The following is a 23,890-nucleotide window of genomic DNA, read 5'->3' on the forward strand; positions in this document are numbered from 1 at the left end:
GGAAGGGCTCCTCTTACATGTTCATAATGAGCATATTAATCTTACTTCCTCATTCTGTTGAAGAGGACCATATGGTATATTAGTCTATTTGAGTTATTTTTTCTTATGTTTGGCAGGAGAGGAATACCAGTGAGAAGCAATAGGTACAATGGGAAGAACATGAATTTGGAGTCAGACAGTTCGGAGGATTTTTTTTTTTTTTAATTGAGATATAGTTGACTTACAGTATCATATAAGTTTCAGGTGTACAATATAGTGTTTCACAATTTTAAGGTTATATCCCATTTATATTTACTATAAAATATTGGTGATGAATCCTTGTGTTGTACAATATATCCTTGTAGCTTACTTATTTTATACATAGTAGTTTGTACCTCTTAATCCCCTACCCCTATCTTGCTCCATCCCCCTCCCTCTCCCCACTGGTAAACACTAGTTTGTTCTCTATATCTATGAGTCGGTTTCTTTTTAGTTATATTCCCTAGTTTTATTTTTTAGATTCCACATAGAAGGGATATCATAAAATATTTGTCTTTGATTTTCACTAAACATAATATTCTCTATGTCCATTCATGTTGTTGAAATGGCAATATTTCATTCTTTTTTATGGCTGATTAATAATCTCTGTGTGTGTGTGTGTATGTGTGTGTATGTGTGTGAGTGTGTGTGTGTGTGTGTGTGTGTGTGTACACCACAACATATGTTTTTTCTCTTATTTTTTTCTTATTGGAGAATAATTGCTTTAAAATGGTGTGTTAGTTTCTGCTTTATAACAAAGTGAATCAGTTATACATATACATATGTTCCCATATCTCCTCCTTCTTGCATCTCCCTCCCTCCCACACTCCCTATCCCACACATCCAGGTGATCACAAAGCACCGAGCTGATCTCCCTGTGCTATGTGGCTGCTTCCCACTAGCTATCTATTTTACATTTGGTAGTGTATACATGTCCATGCCACTCTCTGATTTTGTCACAGCTTACCCTTCCCCCTCCCCATATCCGCAAGTCCATTCTATAGTCGTTCTGTGTCTTTATTTCCGTCTTACCCCTAGGTATTTCATGACATTTTTTTTCTTAAATTCCATATATATGTGTTAGCATATGGTATTTGTCTTTCTCTTTCTGACTTACTTCACTCTGTATGACAGACTCTAGGTCCATCCACCTCACTACAAATAACTCAATTTCATTTCTTTTTTATGGCTGAGTAATATTCCATTGTATATATGTGCCACATCTTCTTTATCCATTCATGCCATGATAGACACTTAGGTTGATTCCATCTCCTGGCTATTGTAAGTAGAGCTGCAATGAAGATTTTGGTACATGACTCTTTTTGAATTAAGGTTTTCTCAGGGTATATGCCCAGTAGTGGGATTGCTGGGTCATATGGTAGATCTATTTTAAGATTTTTAAGGAACCTCCATACTGTTCTCCATACTGACTGTACCAATTCACATTCCCACCAGCAGTGCAAGAGTGTTCCCTTTTCTCCACACCCTCTCCAGCATTTATTGTTTCTAGATTTTTGGATGATGGCCACTTTGACCATTGTGAGATGATATCTCATTGTAGTTTGATTTGCATTTCTCTAATGATTAATGATGTTGAGCATTCTTTCATGTGTTTGTTGGCAATCTGTATATCTTCTCTGGAGAAATGTCTATTTAGATCTTCTGCCCATATGTGCATTGGGTTGTTTGGTTTTTTCTTGTTATTGAGCTGTATGAGCTGCTTATAAAGTTTTCAGATTAATCCTTTATCAGTTGCTTCATTTACAAATATTTTCTCCCAATCTGAGGGTTGTCTTTTGGTCTTGTTTATGGTTTCCTTGGCTGTGCAAAAGCTTTGAAGTTTCATTAGGTCTCATTGGTTTATTTTTGTTTTTATTTCCATTTCTCTAGGAGGTGGGTCAAAAAGGATATGGCTGTGATTTATGTCATAGAGAGTGCTTCCTATGATTTCCTCTAAGAGTTTGATAGTTTCTGGCCTTACATTTAGGTCTTTAATCCATTTTGAGCTTATTTTTGTGTATGGTGTTAAGGAGTGATCTAATCTCATACTTTTACATGTACCTGATCAGTTTTTCCAGCACCACTTATTGAAGAGTCTGTCCTTTCTCCACTGTACATTCCTGCCTCGATTATCAAAGTAAGGTGAACATATGTGCATGGGTTTATCTCTGGGCTTTCTATCCTGTTCCATTGCTCTATATTTCTGTTTTTGTGCCAGTACCATACTGTCTTGATTACTGTAGCTTTGTAGTATAGTCTGAAGTCAGGGAGCCTCATTCCTCCAGCTCCGTTTTTTGTTCTCAAGATTCGTTTGGCTATTCGGGCTCTTTTGTGTTTCCATACAAATTGTGAAATTTTTTGTTCTAGTTCTGTGAAAAATGCCAGTGGTAGTTTGATAGGGATTGCATTGAATCTGTAGATTGCTTTGGGTAGTAGAGTCATTTTTGCAATGTTGATTCTTCCAATCCAAGAACATGGTATATCTCTCCATCTATTTGTATCATCTTTAGTTTCTTTCATCAGTGTTTTATTATTTTCTGCATACAGGTCTTTTGTCTCCTTAGGTAGGTTTATTCCTCGGTATTTTATTATTTTTGTTGCAATGGTAAATGGGAGTGTTTTCTTGATTTCACTTTCAGATTTTTCATCATTAGTGTCTAGGAATGCCAGACATTTCTGTGCATTAATTTTGTATCCTGCTACTTTACCAAATTCATTGATTAGCTCTAGTAGTTTTCTGGTAGCATCTTTAGGATTCTCTCTGTATAGTATCATGAAACCTGCAAACAGGGACAGCTTTACTTCTTCTTTTCCAATTTGGATTCATTTTATTTCCTTTTCTTCTCTGATTGCTGTGGCTAAAACTTCCAAAACTATGTTGAATAAGAGTGGTGAGAGTGGGCAACCTTGTCTTGTTCCTGATCTTAGTGGAAATGCTTTCAGTTTTTCACCATTGAGGATGATGTTGGCTGTGGGCTTATCATATATGGCCTTTATTATGTTGAGGAAAGTTCCCTCGGTGCCTACTTTCTGGAGGGTTTTTATCATAAATTGGTGTTGAATTTTGTCGAAAGCTTTCTCTGCATCTATTGAGATCACCATATGGTTTTTCTCTTTCAGTTTGTTAATATGGTGTATCACGTTGATCGATTTGTGTATATTGAAGAATCCTTGCATTCCTGGAATAAACCCCACTTTATCACGGTGTGTGGTCCTTTTAATGTGCTGTTGCATTCTGTTTGCTAGTATTTCATTGAGCATTTTTGCATCTATGTTCATCAGTGATATTGACCTGTAGTTTTCTTTCTTTGTGACATCCTCGTCTGGTTTTGGTATCAGGGTGATGGTGGTCTCGTAGAATGAGTTTGGGAGTGTTCCTCCCTCTGCTCTATTTTGGAAGAGTTTGAGAAGGATAGGTATTAGCTCTTCAGTAAATGTTTGATAGAATTCGCTTGTGAAGCCATCTGGTCCTGGAGTTTTGTTTGTTGGAAGATTTTTAATCACATTTTCAATTTCAGTGCTTGTGATTGGTCTGTTCATATTTTGTATTTCTTACTGATTCAGTCTTGGCATGTTGTGCATTTCTAAGAATTTGTCCATTTCTTCCAGGTTGTCCATTTTATTGGCATAGAGTTGCCTGTAGTAATCTCTCATTATCTTTTGTATTTCTGCAGTGTTGGTTGTTACTTCTCCTTTTTCATTTCTGATACTAATGATTTGAGTCTTCACCCTTTTTTTTCTTGATGAGTTTGACTATTGGTTTATCAATTTTGTTTATATTCTCAAAGAACCAGCTTTTAGTTTTATTCATCTTTGCTATCGTTTCCTTCATTTCTTTTTCATTTATTTCTGATCTGATCTTTATGATTTATGTCATTCTGCTAACTTTGGTTTGTTTTTTTTTTGTTCTTCTTTCTCTAATTGCTTTAGGTTCAAGGTTAGGTTGTTTATTTGAGATGTTTCCTGTTTCTTAAGGTGGGCTTGTACTGCTATAAACTTCCCTCTTAGAACTGCTTTTGCTGCATTCTGTAAGTTTTGGGTCATTGTGTCTCCATTGTCATTTGTTTCTAGGTATTTTTTTATTTCCTCTTTGATTTCTTCAGTGATCACTTCGTTATTAAGTAGTGTGTTGTTTAGCCTCCATGTGTTTGTATTTTTTACAGATCTTTTCCTGTAATTAATATTTAGTCTCATAACGTTGTGGTCGGGACAGATACTTGATACAATTTCAATTTTCTTAAATTTACTAAGGCTTGATTTGTGACCCAAGATATGATCTATCCTGGAGAATATTCCATGAGCACTTCAGAAAAATGTGTATTCTGTTGCTTTTGGATGGAATGTCATATAAATATCAATTAAGTCCATCTTGTTTAATGTATCATTTAAAGCTTGTGTTTCCTTATTTATTTTCATTTTGGTTGATCTGTCCATTGGGGAAAGTGGGGTGGTAAAGTCCCCTACTATGAATGTGTTACTGTCGATTTCCCATTTTATGGCTGCTTTTATTTGCCTTATGTATTGAGGTGGCCCTATGTTGGGTGCATAAATATTTACAAGTGCTATATCTTCTTCTTGGATTGATCCCTTTATCATTATGCAGTGTCCTTTTTGTCTCTTCTAATAGTCTTTATTTTAAAGTCTATTTTGTCTGATATGAGAATTGATACTCTAGCTTTCTTTTGGTTTCCATTTGCATGGAATATCTTTTTCCATCCCCTTACTTTCAGTCTGTATGTGTCTCTAGGTCTGAAGTGTGTCTCTTGTAGACAGCATATATATGGGTCTTGTTTTTGTATCCATTCAGCCAATCTGTGTCTTTTGGTGGGAGCATTTAGTCCATTTACATTTAAGGTAATTATCGATATGTATGTTCCTATTCCCATTTTCTAAATTGTTTTGGGTTCGTTATTATAGGACTTTTCCTTCTCTTGTGTTTTTGTCTAGAGAAGTTCCTTTAGCATTTGTTGTAAAGCTGGTTTGGTGGTGCTGAACTCTCTCAGCTTTTGCTTGTCTGTAAAGGTTTTAATTTCTCCATCAAATCTGAATGAGATCCTTGCTGGGTAGAGTAATCTTGGTTGCAGGTTTTTCTCCTTCATCACTTTCAGTATGTCCTGCCACTCCCTTCTGGCTTGTAGAGTTTCTGCTGAGAGATCAGCTGTTAACCTTATGGGGATTCCCTTGTGTGTTATTTGTTGTTTTTCCCTTGCTGCTTTTAATATGCTTTCTTTGTATTTAGTTTTTGACAGTTTGATTAATATGTGTCTTGGCGTATTTCTCCTTGAATTTATCCTGTATGGGACTCTCTGTGCTTCCTGGACTTGATTAACGATTTCCTTTCAACCCCTATAATTTGAATGTTGGTGCGTTTAATGTTGTCCCAGAGGTCTCTGAGACTGTCCTCAGTTCTTTTCATTCTTTTTTTTTATTCTGCTCTGCAGTAGTTATTTCCACTATTTTATCTTCCAGGTCACTTATACGTTATTCTGCCACTGATCCCATCTGGAGTATTTTTAATTTCATTAATTGTGTTGTTCATCATTGCTTGTTTCATCTTTATTTCTTCTAGGTCCTTGTTAACTGTTTCTTGCATATTGTCTATTCTATTTCCAAGATTTTGGGTCATCTTTACTATCATTATTCTGAATTCTTGTTCAGGTAGACTGCCTATTTCCTCTTCATTTGTTAGGTCTGGTGGGTTTTTATCTTGCTCCTTCATCTGCTGTGTTTTTATGTCTTCTCATTTTGCTTATCTTACTGTGTTTGGGGTCTCCTTTTTGCAGGCTGCAGGTTCATAGTTCCTGTTGTTTTTGGTGTTTGTCCCCAGTGGCTAATGTTGGTTCAGTGGTTGTGTAGGCTTCCTGGTGGAGGGGACTAGTACCTGTGTTCTGGTGGATGAGGCTGGATCTTGTCCTTCTGGTAGGCAGGTCCATGTTTGGTGGTGTATTTTGGGGTGTCTGTGGACTTATTATGATTTTAGGCAGCCTCTCTGCTAATGGGTGGGGTTGTGATCCTGTCTTCCTAGCTGTTTGGCAAAGGGTGTCAAGCAGTGTAACTTGCTGGTCGTTGAATGAAGCTGCGTGCTGGTGTTGAGATTGAGATCTCTGGGAGATTTTTGCCGTTTGATGTTATGTGGAGCTGGGAGGTCTCTTGTGGACCAGTGTTCTGAAGTTCGCTCTCCTGCCTCAGAGGCCCAGCACTGACTCCTGGCTGCAGAACCAGGAGCCTTTCATCCACATGAATCAGAATGAAAGGGAGAAAATGTAGAAAGAAAGAAAGAAAGAAAAGAAAAAGAAAATAAGATAAAATAAAATAGTTATTAAAATAAAAAATAATTATCAAGAAAGAAACTTTTTTAAAAAGGAAAAAAGAAAAAAAAGGAAGGATAGAACCCTAGGACAAATGGTGAAAGAAAGCTACACAGACAAAATCTCACACAGAATCATACACATACACACTCACAAAAAGAGGAAAAGTGGAAAAAAATAATAAATCTTGCTCTCAAAGTCCATCTCCTCAATTTGGGCTGATTTGTTGTCTATTCATATATTCTACAGATGCAGGGTACTTCAAGTTGATTGTGGAGCTTTAATCCGCTGCTTCTGAGGTGGCTGGGAGAGATTTCCCTTTCTGTTCTTTGTTCCCACAGCTCCTGGGGCTCAGCTTTGAATTTTGTCCCGCCTCTGCGTGTAGGTCGCTTCAGGGCATCTGTTCTTCACTCAGACAGGAAGCCGTTAAAGGACTAGCTGCTTTGGAGGCTCTGGCTCACTCAGGCCATGGGGAGGGTCAGGTGCGGATGCGGGGCGAGCTTGTGGTGGCAGAGGGCGGCAGGACATTGCAGCAGCCTGAGGCACGCAGTGCATTCTCCCTGGGAAGTTGTCCCTGGATCCTGGGACCCTGGCAATGGCGGGCTGCACAGGCTCCCTGGAAGGGAGGTGTGGATAGTGACATGTTCTCGCACACAGGCTTCTTGGTGGCCGCAGCAGCAGCCTTAGCATCTCATGACCATCTCTGGGGTCCACGCTATTAGCTGCGGCTGGTGCCTGTCTCTGGAGCTCCTTTAAGCTGCACTCTTAATCCCCTCTTCTCATTCACCAGGAAACAAAGAGGGAAGCAAAGGTCTCTTGCCTCTTCAGTAGGTCCAGACTTTTCCCCGGACTCCCTCCCGGCTAGCCGTGGTGCACTAATACCCTGCAGGCTGTATTCACGCCGCCAACCCCAGTCCTCTCCCTGCGCTCCGACCAAAACCCAAGCCTCAGCTCCCAGCCCCGCCCACCCCAGCGAGTGAGCAGACAAGCCTCTAGTGCCGGAGTGTGCTGGTCGCCACCGATCCTCTGTGCGGGAATCTCTCCACTTTGCCTTCCCCACCTCTGTTGCTGTGCTCTCCTCCGCTGCTCTGAAGCTTCCCCCCTCTGCCACCTACAGTCTCTGCCCATGAAGGGGCTTCCTAGTGTGTGGAAACCTTTCCTCCTTCACGACTCCCTCCCACTGGTGCGGGTCCCGTCCCTATTCTTTTGTCTCTGTTTATTCTGTTTTCTTTTGCCCTACCCAGGTACGTGGGGAGTTTCTTGCCTTTTGGGAGGTCTGTGGTCTTCTGCCAGCATTCAGTAGGTGTTCTGTAGGAGTTGTTCCACATGTAGATGTATTTCTGGTGTATCTGTGGGGAGGAAGGTGGTCTCCGCGTCTTACACTTCCACCATCTTCCCGATTCCTCCCACCACATCTTTTTTATCCATTCACCTGTTGATGGACACTTAGGTTGCTTCTCTATCTTGGCTATTGTAAAAAATGTTGCTGTGAACATTGGGGTGCATATATTTTTTGTAGTAATATTTTCTTTTTCTTCATATATATATCCAGGAGTGGAATCACTGGATCGTATGATAGTTATATTTTTATTTTTTTGATGAACCTCCATACTGTTTTCCACAGTGGCTGCACCAATTTACATTTCTTTTGACAGTGTATGAGAGTTCCTTTTTCTCTACATCTTCTCCAACATGTGTTATTTGTAGACTTTTTGATTATAGCCATTCTGACAGGTGTGAGGTGATATGTCATAGTTGTTTTGATATGGGGTTTTGATACTCTGATGATTAGCGATGTTGAGCATTTTTTCATGTGTCAGTTGGCTATCTGTATATCTTCTTTGGAAAAATGTCCATTCAGGTGTTCTGCCCACTTTTTAATTGGGTTGTTTGTTTTTCTGATGATGAGATATATGAGCTGTTTATATATTTTGGATAAATTCCTTATTGGTCATATCATTTGCAAATATTTTCTCCCATTCAGTAGGTTTGTTCATTTCATTGATGGTTTCCTTTGCTGTGCAAAAGCTTTTAATTTTATTTAGGTCCCATTTGCTTATTTTTGCTTTTGTTTCCATTTCCTGAGGAGTCATATCCAAAAAAAACATTGCTATGATTTATGTCAAAGAGTATTCTGCCTGTGTTCTCTTCTAGGAATTTTATGGTTTAGGTCTTTAATACATTTTGAGCTTATTTTTGTATGTGGTGTTAGAGAATGTTCTAATTTCATTCTTTTACATGCAACTGTCCAGTTTTCCCAGCACCACTTATTGAAGAGACTGTTTTTCTCCATTGTATATTCTTGCCTCCTTTGTCATAGATTAATTGACCATAAGTGCGTGGGTTTATTTCTGTGCTCTCTATTCTATTCCATTGATCTGTATGGCTCTTTTTGTGACCGTACCATACTGTTTTGATTTTTGTAGTTTTTAGCATGGTCTAATAGGGAGTGTGATGCCTCTAGCTTTATTCTTCTTTTCCATTATTGAATAAAATAATGAATCCATAAAACTATTTGTAATAAAATAATGAATCCATAAAACTATTTGTGCTATTTCTGTGAAAAATGCCATTGTTATTTTGATAGTCATTGCATTGTATCTGTAGATTGCTTTGGGTCACCAATATTAATTCTTCCAATCCATGCAGTTCTGAGTTTTAATCACGGCTCCATTGCTAGTTTAATGTATGCATGAGATTGTGGCATTTGGTTTTCCTGGAGAATTCAATGGCATATACATTATTAAATCACTGATCCAATCTACTATGTCACTCTCAATTTTTGAAATTTAAAAAGATAGCAGCTATTGATTTTATTCTTAGGTGATTTTGACAAATAATGCATTATAGTATGTACCCAACTCTCTCTGTAAAAATCCCTCTAGAATTTTCCACCCATTATTCTTTTATTCCCCATTACCCTAATGGAATGAGAGTAGTAGTATTATCTAAAGATTTCCTTCCTTGAGTCTCTAGGATATCATTAGATTAATCACTAAACACCAGTTGTGTTCAAAACATTCTATTCAATTCAGTGGGCTCTAGAGGTGAAATAATCTCTGATCTCAAGAAATGTATAATCTATAAGGAACACAGTCATGTAAGTCCAATTAATTATATAAATCAAAATGGATTAAGTACCATAAGAGAGACATAAATAAAGTGCAATTAGATCTCAAAAGTAGTAACAAGTAATTCTGATGGGGAAGAGGTTAAGGATGCTACAGGGAAATGTGAAAAGAGGGAAATCCTTAATAGAAGAAAGCTAAATAGAGGGGGTGGCATTTTTGTTCAGCTTGACAGAATTAGTAGGTGGGGAAGTAGAGTTAAGGCGATTGCAGTAGAACATGGTGCTCCATAAATCAGGAAAACAACAGTGGTACAAGTTTCTGTGTAAAGCTACATCCAAGGTTGATTATGTTCTGGGAAGGGGTTTATAGCTTTTTCAACACTAGTTTTAATTTTGAGATAATGTTATCCAATCATGGACCATGTGAGTAAATGCTTAATTGCTCTATAGTGTTCAGTAATAAAATTCTAATCATATATATTAATTTAAAACTATGCTAAGCTTTGTAAGCCTTAAAAATTATTATTACTACATTCTAATTTCTAATTAGCCTTTCAGACTGAAGGGAAGCTGTATTTAATACTGGATTTTCTCAGAGGAGGAGATGTCTTCACAAGATTATCCAAAGAGGTGAGTATTTGTAAATTTTTGCTATATTTTATTGAAACAAAACTAAGAATAATTGTTTGTTTTTCTTTTGCTAATTACTTTTTTTCCTACAAAAATTTTAAATAATTATTCTTTTTTTGTTACATAGTATTTAGTGAATGTGCCAGTTAATGGCATTTTCTGTCTGCCTGTCATTTAGATCATCTCAATGTGTTACTCATTTTTCTCTTAGGCACAAGATCAGTATAAATAACTGGATGAAGTAGCTAGGGGCAAACCTAGGACTTTGGCTACTCAAGCTACCAGAATGCCTCTGGGAGTAGTGTTTAATTTATTCATGTTTAAAACAGCTTCATGGAGGTACAGTTGACATACACTAAACTGCACATATTAAAGTACATGCTTTGATAAATTTTGACATTTGTATAAACTTGTGAAACCATCAGCACAGTCAAAATATTTAGTTTATTCATCATCCCCAACAGTTTTCTTATGCTCTTTTTTAATGCTTCCCTCCTGCCTGACCCTTACTGAATCTGTTTTCTGTCACTGTTTGGTTTGCATGTTCTAGGACTTTATATAAATGGAATCATATAATATGTGTTCTTTTTTTGGTCTGGCTTTTAAACTCAGCATAATTATTTTGAGATTCATCCAAGTTGTTGCACGTATCAGTAGTTCATTTTTGTTGCTGAGTGGTATTCCACTGTATGGATATACAATGATTTGTTTATTCATTCACTTGTTGACGGATATGTGTGTTTTTTTGAAATTTTGGATATTACTAATAAAGCTGCTACAAACTTTCATGTACAAGTGATTGTATGGACATGTGTTCATCTTTCATGGTTAAATACCTAAGAATATAATGACTGGGTTATATAGTAGGTCTATATTTTAACATTTTAAGGATACTGTCAAACTGTTTTCCAAAGAAAATTGTTATATAATTTGTTATATAATTTTTACATTCCCACCAGCAGTATATGAGAGTTTCAGTTGCTCCCTATCCTTACCAACATTTGGTGTGGTCAGTCTTGTTTTAATTTTGAACATCTGGTAAGTATGTAGTGATACCATATTGTGATTTTGAATTGCATTACCCTAATGACTAATGATGTTAGACATCTCTTCATGTGCTTATTTGACACATATCTATCGTTTTTGATGAAATGTCTGTTTAAATCTTTGGCCCATTTTTTTATTGGGTAATTTTCTTACTGAATTTTGAGTCTTTATATATTTTGGATGGTAAGTCCTTTATCATGTATGTTTGAAAATATTTTCTTCTGGTCTATGACTTGTCTTTTCATGCTCTTTACAGGTGTTTCAAAAAGCAGTTCTTAATTTTGATGAAGTCTGATTTATATATTTTTTTCCTTTTATGAATTGTGTTTTTTGGTGTCCTGCTTAAGGAATATTCACCTAATCCTAGGTCACAAAGATTTTCTCTTATATTTTCTAGAAGTTTTGTAGTTTCTGGTTTTACATTTACGTTTATAATCAATTTTGAGTTCATTTTCATATAATGTGATAAATGTGTTGAAGTCCTTTTTATCGTATATAGATATCTCATTGTTTTAGCATCATCATTGGAGAATACTGTGCTTTCTCCACTCAATTATCTTGCATTTTTTTGTTGAAAATTGATTGACCATATATGTGAAGATCTATTTGTAGACACTGTTCTGTTCAGTTGATCTGTTTGTCTGTCTTTATGCCAATAAAACACTTTCTTGATTACTGTACTTTTATAATATGTCTTAAAGTCAGGTACTGCAAATCCTTGAGCTTTGCTCTTCTTTTTCAAAGTTGTTTTGCCTCTTCTAGGTCCTTTGCATTTCCATATCAATTTAAAAATCAGCTTTTCACTTTCTACAAAAAAGCCTGCTGGGATTTTGATTGGGATTGTATTGAATCTGTAGTTCAATTTGCCGATAATTGACATTTTCACAGTATTGAGTCTTCCAATCCATGAACATAGTATCTCTCTCCGTTTATTTAAGTCTTCTGTAATTTCTCTCAGCAATGTCTTGTCATTTTCAGTGTACAGGTCTTGCATGTCTTTTGTCAGATTTATTGCTAAGTATTTTCTTTTTAAAAAATGCTGTTGTAACTTGAATTACTTTCTTAATTTTATTTTCAAATTGGATGGAAATATGATTACTATTTTTGTATATTGGACTTTGTATCCCACAGTATAAATAAAATTACTGATTTTATCTGGCAACTTTTTGGTAGACTATAAATAGAATTTTCTATTGGTAATCTGCACATAAGGAGTTTTACTTCTTCTTTTCCATTATGGACATCGTCTATTTGTCTTTGTTACACTGGCTTGATCCTCCAGATCAGTGTTGAAAAGTATTGGTAAGAGCAGACATTCTTGCCTTTTTTCTGATTTTAGGGGGGAAAGCATATTTTCACCATAAATTACAAAGTTAAATATAGGTCTTTTTGCATGTTCTTTATCAGGTTGAGAAAGTTCCCTTCTATTACTAGTTTGTTGGGTTTTTATTAGGAATGTATGTTAGATTTTGTCAAATCCTTTTTTTTTTTGCAGTTATTGAGATGATGATCATGTTTTTTTTTCTTCTTTAATCTTTTAATATGGTGAATTACATTGATTGTCAGATGTTGAAGCAGCCTTGCATCTGTGGATGAACCCCATGTAGTCATGATGTATTATCCTTTGTGCATATTATTGGACGTTATTTACTAAAAGTTTGTTAAGAATTTTTGCATCTATTTTCATGAGAGATATTTGACTGTAGTTTTCTTTATTGTTTATTTCTAAATTTGGTGTCTGAGCAATTCTGGTTTCATAGAATGAGTTGGGTAGAATTTTCTCCTCTTCAATTTTTTGGAAAAGTTCAATGTTAAATTGTCATTAAATGATTGGTAGTATTCACTAGTGAAGGTATATGGGCCTGAAGTGTTTTTTTAATGGTATGGTGTTTAACTATAAATTCAATTTATTTAATATACTTAGGGCTATTCAGTTCATCTTTCTTTTTGAATGAGCTTTAGTATCTTGTGTCTTTTAAGGAATTTGTCCATTTCATCAAAGTTATCAAATTCACTGGCATAAAGTTTTCATATTATCCCCTTATGACTTGTATAGGTGTAGAATCGTTAGTAATGTTGATATCATCATTCCTGATGTTGGTATTTTGTGTATTCTTTTTGTATCTCACTTAGCATTGCTAGAGGTTTATCAATTTTATTGTTCTTCTTAGAGAATCAGCCAACTTTTGGTTTCACTGATTTTCTCTATTGTATTTGTTTTCTGTTTCATTGTTTTCCACTTTAATCTTTATTACTTCATTTTTCTCTGCTTAATTTTGTGTTACACTAGCTTTTCTGGTTTTTAAGATGGAAGCAGAAATTATTGATTTGAGACTTTTTCTTCTTTTCTAATATAAGCATATAATGTTACAAGTTTCCCTCTAAATACTGCTTTAGCATCATCTCACAAATTTTGATATGGGATGTTTTTATTTTTCTTTAGTTCATCATATTTTCTAATTTCCTTTTATTTCTTCTTTGTCTCATGCATTATTTAGAAGTATGCTGATTAATTTAAAAATATTTAGGCAGTTTCCAGATAAATTGCTATTATTGATTTCTAAATTAATTTTATTGTAGTCATAAAGCACACTTTGTATGATTTGAATTCTCTTAAATTCACTTAAATTATTTTATGCTTCAGAATATGGTATATTATGGCAAATGTTCAACGTGTACTTGAGAAGAATGTGTATTCTGCTTTTGGGTAGTAGAAGGTTCTGTAAATGTCAATTAGATTAAGTTGGTTGATAGTGGTATTAAGTCAACTATATTCTTCCTAATTTTTTCTCTACATGTTCTAACATTTTTTGAGAGACAGGGATTGAAACCATTTACTATAATTATGGATTCATCTATTTCTTCTTGAATTTCTGTCAGATTTTGCTTCATGTATTTCAAAGTTCTGTTATTAAGTGCATAAACCTTTAGGGTTATCATTCCCTCTTGGTGAATTGACCCTTTGTCATTATGAGATGACTTATTTTATCCTGCTAATGTTCTTTGCTTTGAAATCTACGTCAATATTAATACAGGCACTCCAGGTTTTTAAAAAATTAGTGTTAGTTTAGTATATTGTTTTCCATATTTTTTTTAACATCTTTATTGTGGTATAATTGCTTTACAATGGTGTGTTAGTTTCTGCTTTATAACAGAGTGAATCAGTTATACATATACATATGTTCCCATATCTTTTCCCTCTTTGTCTCCCAACCTCCCACCCTCCCTATCCCACCCCTCCAGGCAGCCACAAAGAACGGAGCCGGTATCCATGTGCCATGCGGCTGCTTCCCACTGGCTATCTACCTTACGTTTGTCAGTATATATATGTCCATGTCTCTCTCTTGCCCTAACACACCTCACCCTTCCCCCTCCCCATATCCTCAAGTCTGTTCTCCAGTAGGTCTGTGTCTTTATTCCTGTTTTAACCCTAGGTTATTCATAACATTATTTTTCCTTAAATTCCATATATATGTGTTAGCATATGGTATTTGTCTTTCTCTTTCTGACTTACTTCACTCTGTATGACAGACTCTAGGTCTATCCACCTCATTACAAATAGCTCAATTTCATTTCTTTTTATGGCTGAGTAATATTCCATTGTATATATGTGCCACATCTTCTTTATCCATTCATCCGACGGCGGGCACTTAGGTTGTTTCCATCTCCGGGCTATTGTAAATAGAGCTGCAATGAACATTTTGGTACATGACTCTTTCTGAATTCTGGTTTCCTCAGGGTATATACCTAGTAGTGGGATTGCTGGGTCATATGGTAGTTCTATTTGTAGTTTTTTAAGGAACCTCCATACTGTTCTCCATAGTGGCTGAACCAATTCACATTCCCACCAGCAGTGCAAGAGTGTTCCCTTTTCTCCACACCCTCTCCAGCATTTATTGTTTCTAGATTTTTTGATGATGGCCATTCTGACTGGTGTGAGATGATATCTCATTGTAGTTTTGATTTGCATTTCTCTAATGATTAATGATGTTGAGCATTCTTTCATGTGTTTGTTGGCAGTCTGTATATCTTCTTTGGAGAAATGTCTATTTAGGTCTTCTGCCCATTTTTGGATTGGGTTGTTTATTTTTTTGTTATTGAGCTGCATGAGCTGCCTGTAAATTTTAGAGATTAATCCTTTGTCAGTTGATTCATTTGCAAATATTTTCTCCCATTCTGAGGGCTGTCTTTTGGTCTTGTTTATGGTTTCCTTGGCTATGCAAAAGCTTTGAAGTTTCATTAGGTCCAATTTGTTTATTTTTGTTTTTATCTCCATTACTCTAGGAGATGGGTCAAAAAGGATCTTGCTGTGATTTATGTCATAGAGTGTTCTGCCTATGTTTTCCTCTAAGAGTTTGATAGTTTCTGGCCTTACATTTAGGTCTTTAATCCATTTTGAGCTTATTTTTGTGAATGGTGTTAGGGAGTGATCTAGTCTCATACTTTTACATGTACCTGTCCAGTTTTCCCAGCACCACTTATTGAAGAGGCTGTCCTTTCTCCAATGTACGTTCCTGCCACCTTTATCAAAGATAAGGTGTCCATATGTGCGTGGGTTTATCTCTGGGCTTTCTGTCCTATTCCATTGATCTATCTTTCTGTTTTTGTGCCAGTACAATACTGTCTTATTTACTGTAGCTTTGTAGTATAGTCTGAAGTCAGGGAGCCTCATTCCTCCAGCTCCATTTTTCGTTCTCAAGATTGCTTTGGCTATTCGGGGTCTTTTGTGTTTCCATACAAATTGTGAAATTTTTTGTTCTAGTTCTGTGAAAAATGCCAGTGGTAGTTTGATAGGGATTGCATTGAATCTATAGATTGCTTTGGGTAGTAGAGTCATTTTCACAATGTTGATTCTTCCAATCCAAGAACATGGTATATCTCTCCATCTGTTTGTATCATCTTTAATTTCTTTCATCAGTGTCTTATAATTTTCTGCATACAGGTCTTTTGTCTCCTTAGGTAGGTTTATTCCTAGATATTTTATTCTTTTTGTTGCAATGGTAAATGGGAGTGTTTTCTTGATTTCACTTTCAGATTTTTCATCATTAGTATATAGGAATGCCAGAGATTTCTGTGCATTAATTTTGTATCCTGCTACTTTACCAAATTCATTGATTAGCTCTAGTAGTTTTCTGGTAGCATCTTTAGGATTCTCTATGTATAGTATCATGTCATCTGCAAACAGTGACAGCTTTACTTCTTCTTTTCCGATTTGGATTCCTTTTATTTTCCTTTCTTCTCTGATTGCTGTGGCTAAAACTTCCAGAACTATGTTGAATAAGAGTGGTGAGAGTGGGCAACCTTGTCTTGTTCCTGAGCTTAGTGGAAATGCTTTCAGTTTTTCACCATTGAGGATGATGTTCGCTGTGGGCTTGTCACATACGGCCTTTATTATGTTGAGGAAAGTTCCCTCTACACCTACTTTCTGCAGGGTTTTTATCATAAATGGGTGTTGAATTTTGTCAAAAGCTTTCTCTGCATCTATTGAGATGATCATATGGTTTTTCTCCTTCAATTTGTTAATATGGTTTATCACATTGATAGATTTGCATATATTGAAGAATCCTTGCATTCCTGGAATAAACCCCCCTTGATCGGTGTGTATGATCCTTTTAATGTGCTTTTGGATTCTGTTTGCTACTATTTTGTTGAGGATTTTTGCATCTATGTTCAGTGATATTGGCCTGTAGTTTTCTTTCTTTGTGACATCCTTGTCTGGTTTTGGTATCAAGGTGATGGTGGCCTCATAGAATGAGTTTGGGAGTATTCCTCCCTCTGCTATATTTTGGAAGAGTTTGAGAAGGATAGTTGTTAGGTCTTCTCTAAATGTTTGATAGAATTCGCCTGTGAAGCCATCTGGCCCTGGGCTTCTGTGTGTTGGAAGATTTTTAATCACAGTTTCAATTTCAGTGTTTGTGATTAGTCTGTTCATATTTTTTACTTCTTACTGATTCAGTCTTGGTAGTTTTTGCATTTCTAAGAATTTGTCCATTTCTTCCAGATTGTCCATTTTATTGGCATAGAGCTGCTTGTAGTAATCTCTCATGATCTTTTTTTATTTCTGCAGTGTCAGTTGTTACTTCTTTTCCATTTCTAATTCTATTGATTTGAGTCTTCTCCCTTTTTCTCTTGATGAGTCTGCCTAATGGGTTATCTATTTTGTTTATGTTCTCAAAGAACCAGATTGTAGTTTTATTGATCTTTCCTATTGTTTCTTTCATTTCTTTTTCATTTATTTCTGAGCTGATTTTTATGATTTCTTTCCTTCTGCTAACTCTGGGGTTTTTTTGTTCTTCTTTCTCTAACTGCTTGAGATGCAAGGTTAGGTTGTTTATTCGAGATGTTTCCTGCTTCTTAAGGTGGGCTTGTATTGCTATAAATTTCCCTCTTAGAACTGCTTTTGCTGCATCCCATAGGTTTTGGGTTGTTGTGCCTCCATTGTCGTTTGTTTCTAGGTATTTTTTAATTTCCTCTTTGATTTCTTCAGTGATCACTTCGTTATTAAGTAGTGTATAGTTTAGCCTCCATGTGTTTGTATTTTTCCAGGTCTTTTCCTATAATTGATATCTAGTCTCATGGCGTTTTGGTCGGAAAAGATACTTGATACAATTTCAATTTTCTTAAATTTACCAAGGCTTGATTTGTGACCCAAGATATGATCTATCCTGGAGAATGTTCCATGAGCACTTGAGAAAAATGTGTATTCTGTTGCTTTTGGATGGAGTGTCCTATAAATATCAATTAAGTCCATCTTGTTTAATGTATCATTTAAAGCTTGTGTTTCTTTATTTACTTTCATTTTGGATAATCAGTCCATTGGTGAAAGTGGGGTGTTGAAGTCCCCTACTATGAATGTGTTACTGTTGACTTCCCCTTTTATGGCTGCTAGTATTTGCCTTATGTATTGAGGTGCTCCTATGTTGGGTGCATAAATATTTACAATTGTTATATCTTCTTCTTGGATCGATTCCTTGATCATTATGTAGTGTCCTTCTTTGTCTCTTCTAATAGTCTTTATTTTAAAGTCTATTTTGTCTGATATGAGAATTGATACTCCAGCTTCCTTTTGGTTTCCATTTGTATGGAATATTTTCTTCCATCCCCTTACTTTCAGTCTGTATGTGTCTCTAGGTCTGAAGTGGGTCTCTTGTAGACAGCATATATATGGGTCTTGTTTTTGTATCCATTCAGCCAATCTGTGTCTTTTGGTGGGAGCATTTAGTCGATTTACATTTAAGGTAATTATTGATATGTATGTTCCTATTCCTATTTTCTAAATTGTTTTCAGTTTGTTATTCTAGGAATTTTCCTTGTCTCGTGTTTTTGTCTAGAGAAGTTCCTTTAGCATTTGTTGTAAAGCTGATTTGGTGGTGCTGAACTCTCTCAGCTTTTGCTTGTCTGTAAAGGTTTTAATTTCTCCATCAAATCTGAATGAGATCCTTGCTGGGTAGAGTAATCTTGGTTGCAGGTTTTTCTCCTTCATCACTTTCAGTATGTCCTGCCACTCCCTTCTGGCCTGTAGAGTTTCTGCTGAGAGATCAGCTGTTAACCTTATGGGGATTCCCTTGTGTGTTATTGTTTTTCCCTTGCTGCTTTTAATATGCTTTCTTTGTATTTAGTTTTTGACAGTTTGATTAATATGTATCTTGGTGTGTTTCTCCTTGGATTTATCCTGTATGGGACTCTCTGTGCTTCCTGCAGTTGATTAACTATTTCCTTTCCCATATTAGGGAAGTTTTCAACTATAATCTCTTCAAATATTTTCTCAGTCCCTTTCTTCTTCTCTTCTTCTTCTGGAACCCCTATAATTTGAATGTTGGTGCGTTTAATGTTGTCCCAGAGGTCTCTGAGACTGTCCTCAGTTCTTTTCATTCTTTTTTCTTTATTCTGCTCTGCAGTAGTTATTTCCACTATTTTATCTTCCAGGTCACTTATCCGTTCTTCTGCCTCATTTATTCTGTTATTGGTCCCATCTAGAGTAGTTTTCATTTCATTTTTTGTGTTGTTCATCATTGTTTGTTTCATCTTTATTTCTTCTAGGTCTTTATTAACTGTTTCTTGCATTTTGTTCATTCTATTTTCAAGATTTTGGATCATCTTTACTATCATTACTCTGAATTCTTTTTCAGGTAGACTGCCTATTTCCTCTTCATTTGTTAGGTCTGGTGGGTTTTTATCTTGCTCCTTCATCTGCTGTGTGTTTTTCTGTCTTCTCATTTTGCTTTTCTTACTGTGTTGGGTTTCACCTTTTTACAGGCTGCAAGTTCGTAGTTCCTGTTGTTTTTGATGTCTGTCTCCAGTGGCTAAGGTTGGTTCAGTGGGTTGTGTAGGCTTCCTGGTGGAGGGGACTAGTGGCTGTGTTGTGGTGTATGAGGCTAGATCTTGTCTCTCTAGTGGGAAGGTCCACGTCTGGTGGTGTGTTTTGGGGTGTCTGGACTTATTATGATTTTAGGCAGCCTCTCTGCTAGTGGGTGGGGTTGTGTTCCTGTCTTGCTATTTGGTTGGCATAGGTTGTCCAGCTGTGTAGGTTGCTGGTCGTTGAGTGAAGCTGGGTGCTGGTGATGAGATGGAGATCTCTGGGAGATTTTCGCCTTTTGATGTTATGTGGAGCTGGGAGTTCTCTTGTGGACCAGGGTCCTCATGTTGGCTCTCCCACCTCAGAGGCAGAGTCCTGACTCCTGGCTGGAGCACCAAGAGCCTTTCATCCACTCGGCTCAGAATAAAAGTGAGAGAAAGTAGAGAGAAGTAGAAGAAGTAGGAAGAAAAGAAAGAAAAAAGAAAGAAAGAAAGAAAGAAAGGAGGGAAGGAAGGAAGGAGGGAAGGAAGGAAGGAGGGAAGGAAGAAAGAAAGAAAGAACGAAAGAAGAAAAGAAGGAAAGAAGGAAGGAACGAAGGAAGGAGGGAAGGAAGAAAAAAACAGAAAGAAGATACAGTATAATAAAATGAAGTATAATAAAGGTATTGAATTAAAAAATAATTATTCAGAGAAAAAAAGAAAAAAAAAGCGGCGGATAGAACCTTAGGACAAATGGTGGAAACAAAGCTATACAGAGAAAATCTTACATAGAAGCATACACATACACCCTCACAAAAAGAGGTAAACGGGGAAAAATCATAAAACTTGCTCTCCAAGTCCACCTCCTCAATTTGGGATGATTCGTTGTCTAAAGGAGGGAAGGAAGGAGAGAAAGATAGAAAGAAGGTAAAGTATAATAGAGTTCTTTAAATTAAAATTAATTATTAAGAAAAAAAACAATGGATGGATAGAACGCTAGGACAAATGGTGGAAGCTTAGCTATACAGACAAGATGTCACACAGAAGCATACACATACACATTCACAAAAAGAGGAAAAGGGGAAAAAATCATAGATCTTGCTCTAGAAGTCCACCTCCTCAATTTGGGATGATTCACTGTCTATTCATGTATTCCACAGAAGCAGGGTACATCAAGCTGATTGTGGAGCTTTAATCCGCTGTTTCTGAGGCTGCTGGGAGAGATTTCCCTTTCTCTTCTTTGTTCTCACAGCTCACAGGGGCTCAGCTTTCGATTTGGCCCTGCCTCTGCGTGTAGGTCGCTGGAGGGCGTCTCTTCTTTGCTCAGACGGGACGGGGTTAAAGGAGCCGCTGATTCGGGGGCTCTGGCTCACTCAGGCCAGGTGGGGGAGGGAGGGGCACGGAGTGCGGGGTGGGCCTGCAGCGGCAGAGGTAAGGTAGGCGTGACGTTGCAGCAGCCTGAGGCCCGTCCTGTGTTCTTCCTGGGAAGTTGTCCCTGGATCCCGGGAACCTGGCTGCACAGGCTCCCCAGAAGAGGTGTGTGGATAGTGACCTGTGCTCTCACACAGGCCCCTTGGTGACGTCAGCAGCAGCCTTAGCGTCTCCTACCCGTCTCTGGGGTTCACGCTTTTATCCGCGGCTCGCGCCCCTCTCTGAGGTTCGTGCCTGTAGCCGCGGCTCGCGCCCGTCTCTGGGGTCCGCGCTTTTAGCCGCGGCTCTCACCCGTTTCTGGAGTTCCTTTAAGCAGCGCTCTTAAAACTCTCTCCTCGCGCACCAGGAAACAAAGAGGGAAGAAAAAGTCTCTTGCCTCCTCAGCAGGTGCAGACATTTCTCCGTACTCCCTCCCGGCTAGCCGTGTTGCACTAACCCCTTCGGGCTATGTTCAAGCCGCCAACCCCAGTCCTCTCCCTGAGCTCAGACCAAAACCCGAGCCTCGGCTCGCAGCCCCGCCCACCCCGGTGGGTGAGCACACAAGCCTCTCGGGCTGGTGAGTGCCAGTCGGCACCGATCCTCTATGCAGGAATCTCTCCACTTTGCCCTCCGCACCCCTGTTGCTGTGCTCTCCTCCGCGGCCCCGAAGCTCCCCGCTCCACCTCCCGCAATCTTTACCCGCGAAGGGGCTTCCTAGTGTGTGGAGACCTTTCCGGTTTCACAGCTCCCTCCCACTAGTGCAGGTGCCGTCCCTATTCTTTTGTCTCTGTTTTTAATTATTTTTTTTTCCTTTTGCCCTACCCAGGTATGTGGGGAGTTTCTTGCCTTTTGGGAGTTCTGAGGTCTTCTGCCAGCATTCAGTAGGTGTTCTGTAGGAGTTCTTCCACATGTAGATATATTTCTGGTGTATCTGTGGGGAGGAAGGTGATCTCCGCGTCTTACTCCTCCGCCATCTTCCCCCGTCTCCCATATTTTTATTTAATCTATTTGTCTTTATATTTAATGTGCAGTACTTAAGGCAGCATGTAATTGTCCTTGTCTTTTATACAGTCTGAAAATCTATGCTTTTTAATGGGTGTGTCAGACTTGTTACATTTAATCTGACTATTGATATGGTTGGGTTTGAATGTCCATCTTTCTATTCATGGAGTTATTTTTGTCCCTTGTGTTCTTTGTTCTTTTATTTCTCTTTTGCTGCCTCTTTTTTTTTTTTCTTTGTGGTACGTGGGCCTCTCACTGTTGTGGCCTCTCCCGTTGTGGAGCACAGGCTCTGGACGTGCAGGCTCAGCGGCCATGGCTCACAGGCCTAGCCGCTCTGCGGCATGTGGGATCTTCCCAGACCAGGGCACGAACCCGTGTCCCCTGCATCGGCAGGTGGACTCTCAACCCCTGCGCCACCAGGGAAGCCCTGCTGCCTTATTTTTAATTAATTATTTTTCATGATTTTATTTTTATACCTTTGGTTGGCTTTTTATTAAAATGACATTTTGTTGTTGTGTTATTTTAGTAGTTGCTTCAGGGTTTGTAGTATAAATTTTTAATTCAGGAGTCAGGAATCTATAGTCTCAGGCCAAATATGGCCTGTTGATTTTTTTGTAAATAAAGTTTTATTGGAACACAACCACACCCATTTGTTTAAGTATTGTCTATGGTTGCTTTTGTGCTTCAGTGGCAGCATAATTGTATGGCCATTTTTTATTGGATGGCAGTTCATTTTTTATTGGATGTCAAGTGTTATGAATTTAATTTTCTTGTACTCTAGATACTTGTGTTTTCTTATAAGTAGTATTTAGCTTTGTTCTGGGATGCAGTTAATCTGCTGAGTCTTGCTTTTAACCTTTGTTATGTGGTACCAAAGCAGAATTTAGGATTAATTTTTCCCAATACTGAAACATGACCCTTCTTAGTACTCTAACCAGCCTATCAGTTATGAGATTTTTCACTCTCACTGTTTGGTACAGGACTTATCCTGGTCCTTTGTGAGCTCTGTGAATTATTTTTCAAAAATCTTTTAGGGTTGTTCTTTTCCTGGGCTCAAGTAGTTTCCTTAGATCCATGATTGGGAATTCTTCATTGGATGGCAGACATCCTGAAATTCACCTTGTTAGGTGATGGATTGTTTTGTATTCCTATAAGTATTATTGAACTTCGTTCTGGAATTTGTGCAGAACTAGTTTATTTCAGATTGTTAAACTGGACCAGAGCAGTGTCTAATCGGGATGATTTTACACCAGTGTGAAGCATCTGATTACTCTGTCCAGTGCCCTGTGAATTATGAGGTTTTCTGCTCTGTGTGGAGGTAATAGGAACTCTTCCTGGCCCTGTGTGAGTTCCATGGATTAGTCCCTCTAATACTTCCATTGGTTATTTTTCTGGCTCAGGTTTCCTCACTCACATGTGCTGAGCATTTCTCTGCTGAATACTTGAGAGAGACCATCTACATAACTCTACAGTTCTCTCTCTGTAATTCTCCCTTCTGTACTCTATCTTATAAATTCTGTCCTTCTTGTCTCCCCACTCTCTCAGCTCCATCTCATCAACTCAGGAGACTTCCAGGCTCTGGCCTGACTTTTCCCTCCCTGCATTGCTGCTTAAGAACTCTTTCCAGGTAGTGAGCTAGGACAGTTGTATGGTTGTTTCCATCTCTCAATATTCACTGTCCTTTGTTGTGATGTCCAGTGTCTTGAAAAGTGCCATTTCATATAGTTTGTCCTGTGTTTTAGTTGTTTCAGATGGGAGATTAAATCCTGTCTTTGTCTACCTCATTTTGTCTTGAAGTGGTAGTCTGGGAGTAGAATTTTAATTGGGTGATAGTGGTTCAACATTTCATTTCCATAATTAAAATATGAGAAAACTACTCTTGATTCTCAGAATTCTAGAACTTTCTGTGAGAAAGGAACAGTGTGATTCTGGGATGCTAGCTAGTGCTTAAGTGGCTAAGACCTGTCTCTCTGTCTACCTCTACCTGTCTACCTCCAGTATAGAACATTCCATGCATGAACATAGACTGTGACCTTGGTATATTCTTCACTCTAAAACAGAGTTCAGTATGTGATGGGGTCTGTCTAGGACCCCCTTCCCAGGGGGTCTTTAAAGGACCTTATTAAAAGCT

General features: G+C 37.7%; 1 protein-coding gene across 4 annotated transcripts in view; it reads left to right on the plus strand.

Annotated features, from left to right (window-relative positions):
- RPS6KA6 (ribosomal protein S6 kinase A6) overlaps positions 1 to 23,890 on the plus strand; it is a 174,396-nt gene that overhangs the window by 76,989 nt on the left and 73,517 nt on the right. For all 4 annotated transcript variants that reach the window (XM_007455924.1, XM_007455925.1, XM_007455927.1 and 1 more), the window contains one exon: positions 9,947 to 10,026. In XM_007455924.1, the coding sequence (XP_007455986.1) occupies positions 9,947 to 10,026 (80 nt within the window). The remainder of the gene's footprint in view (positions 1 to 9,946; positions 10,027 to 23,890) is intronic.

This window comes from Lipotes vexillifer, unplaced genomic scaffold (genome assembly GCF_000442215.2).
Source record: "Lipotes vexillifer unplaced genomic scaffold, Lipotes_vexillifer_v1.1 scaffold286, whole genome shotgun sequence".
NCBI classification, from domain to species: Eukaryota; Metazoa; Chordata; class Mammalia; order Artiodactyla; family Lipotidae; genus Lipotes; species Lipotes vexillifer.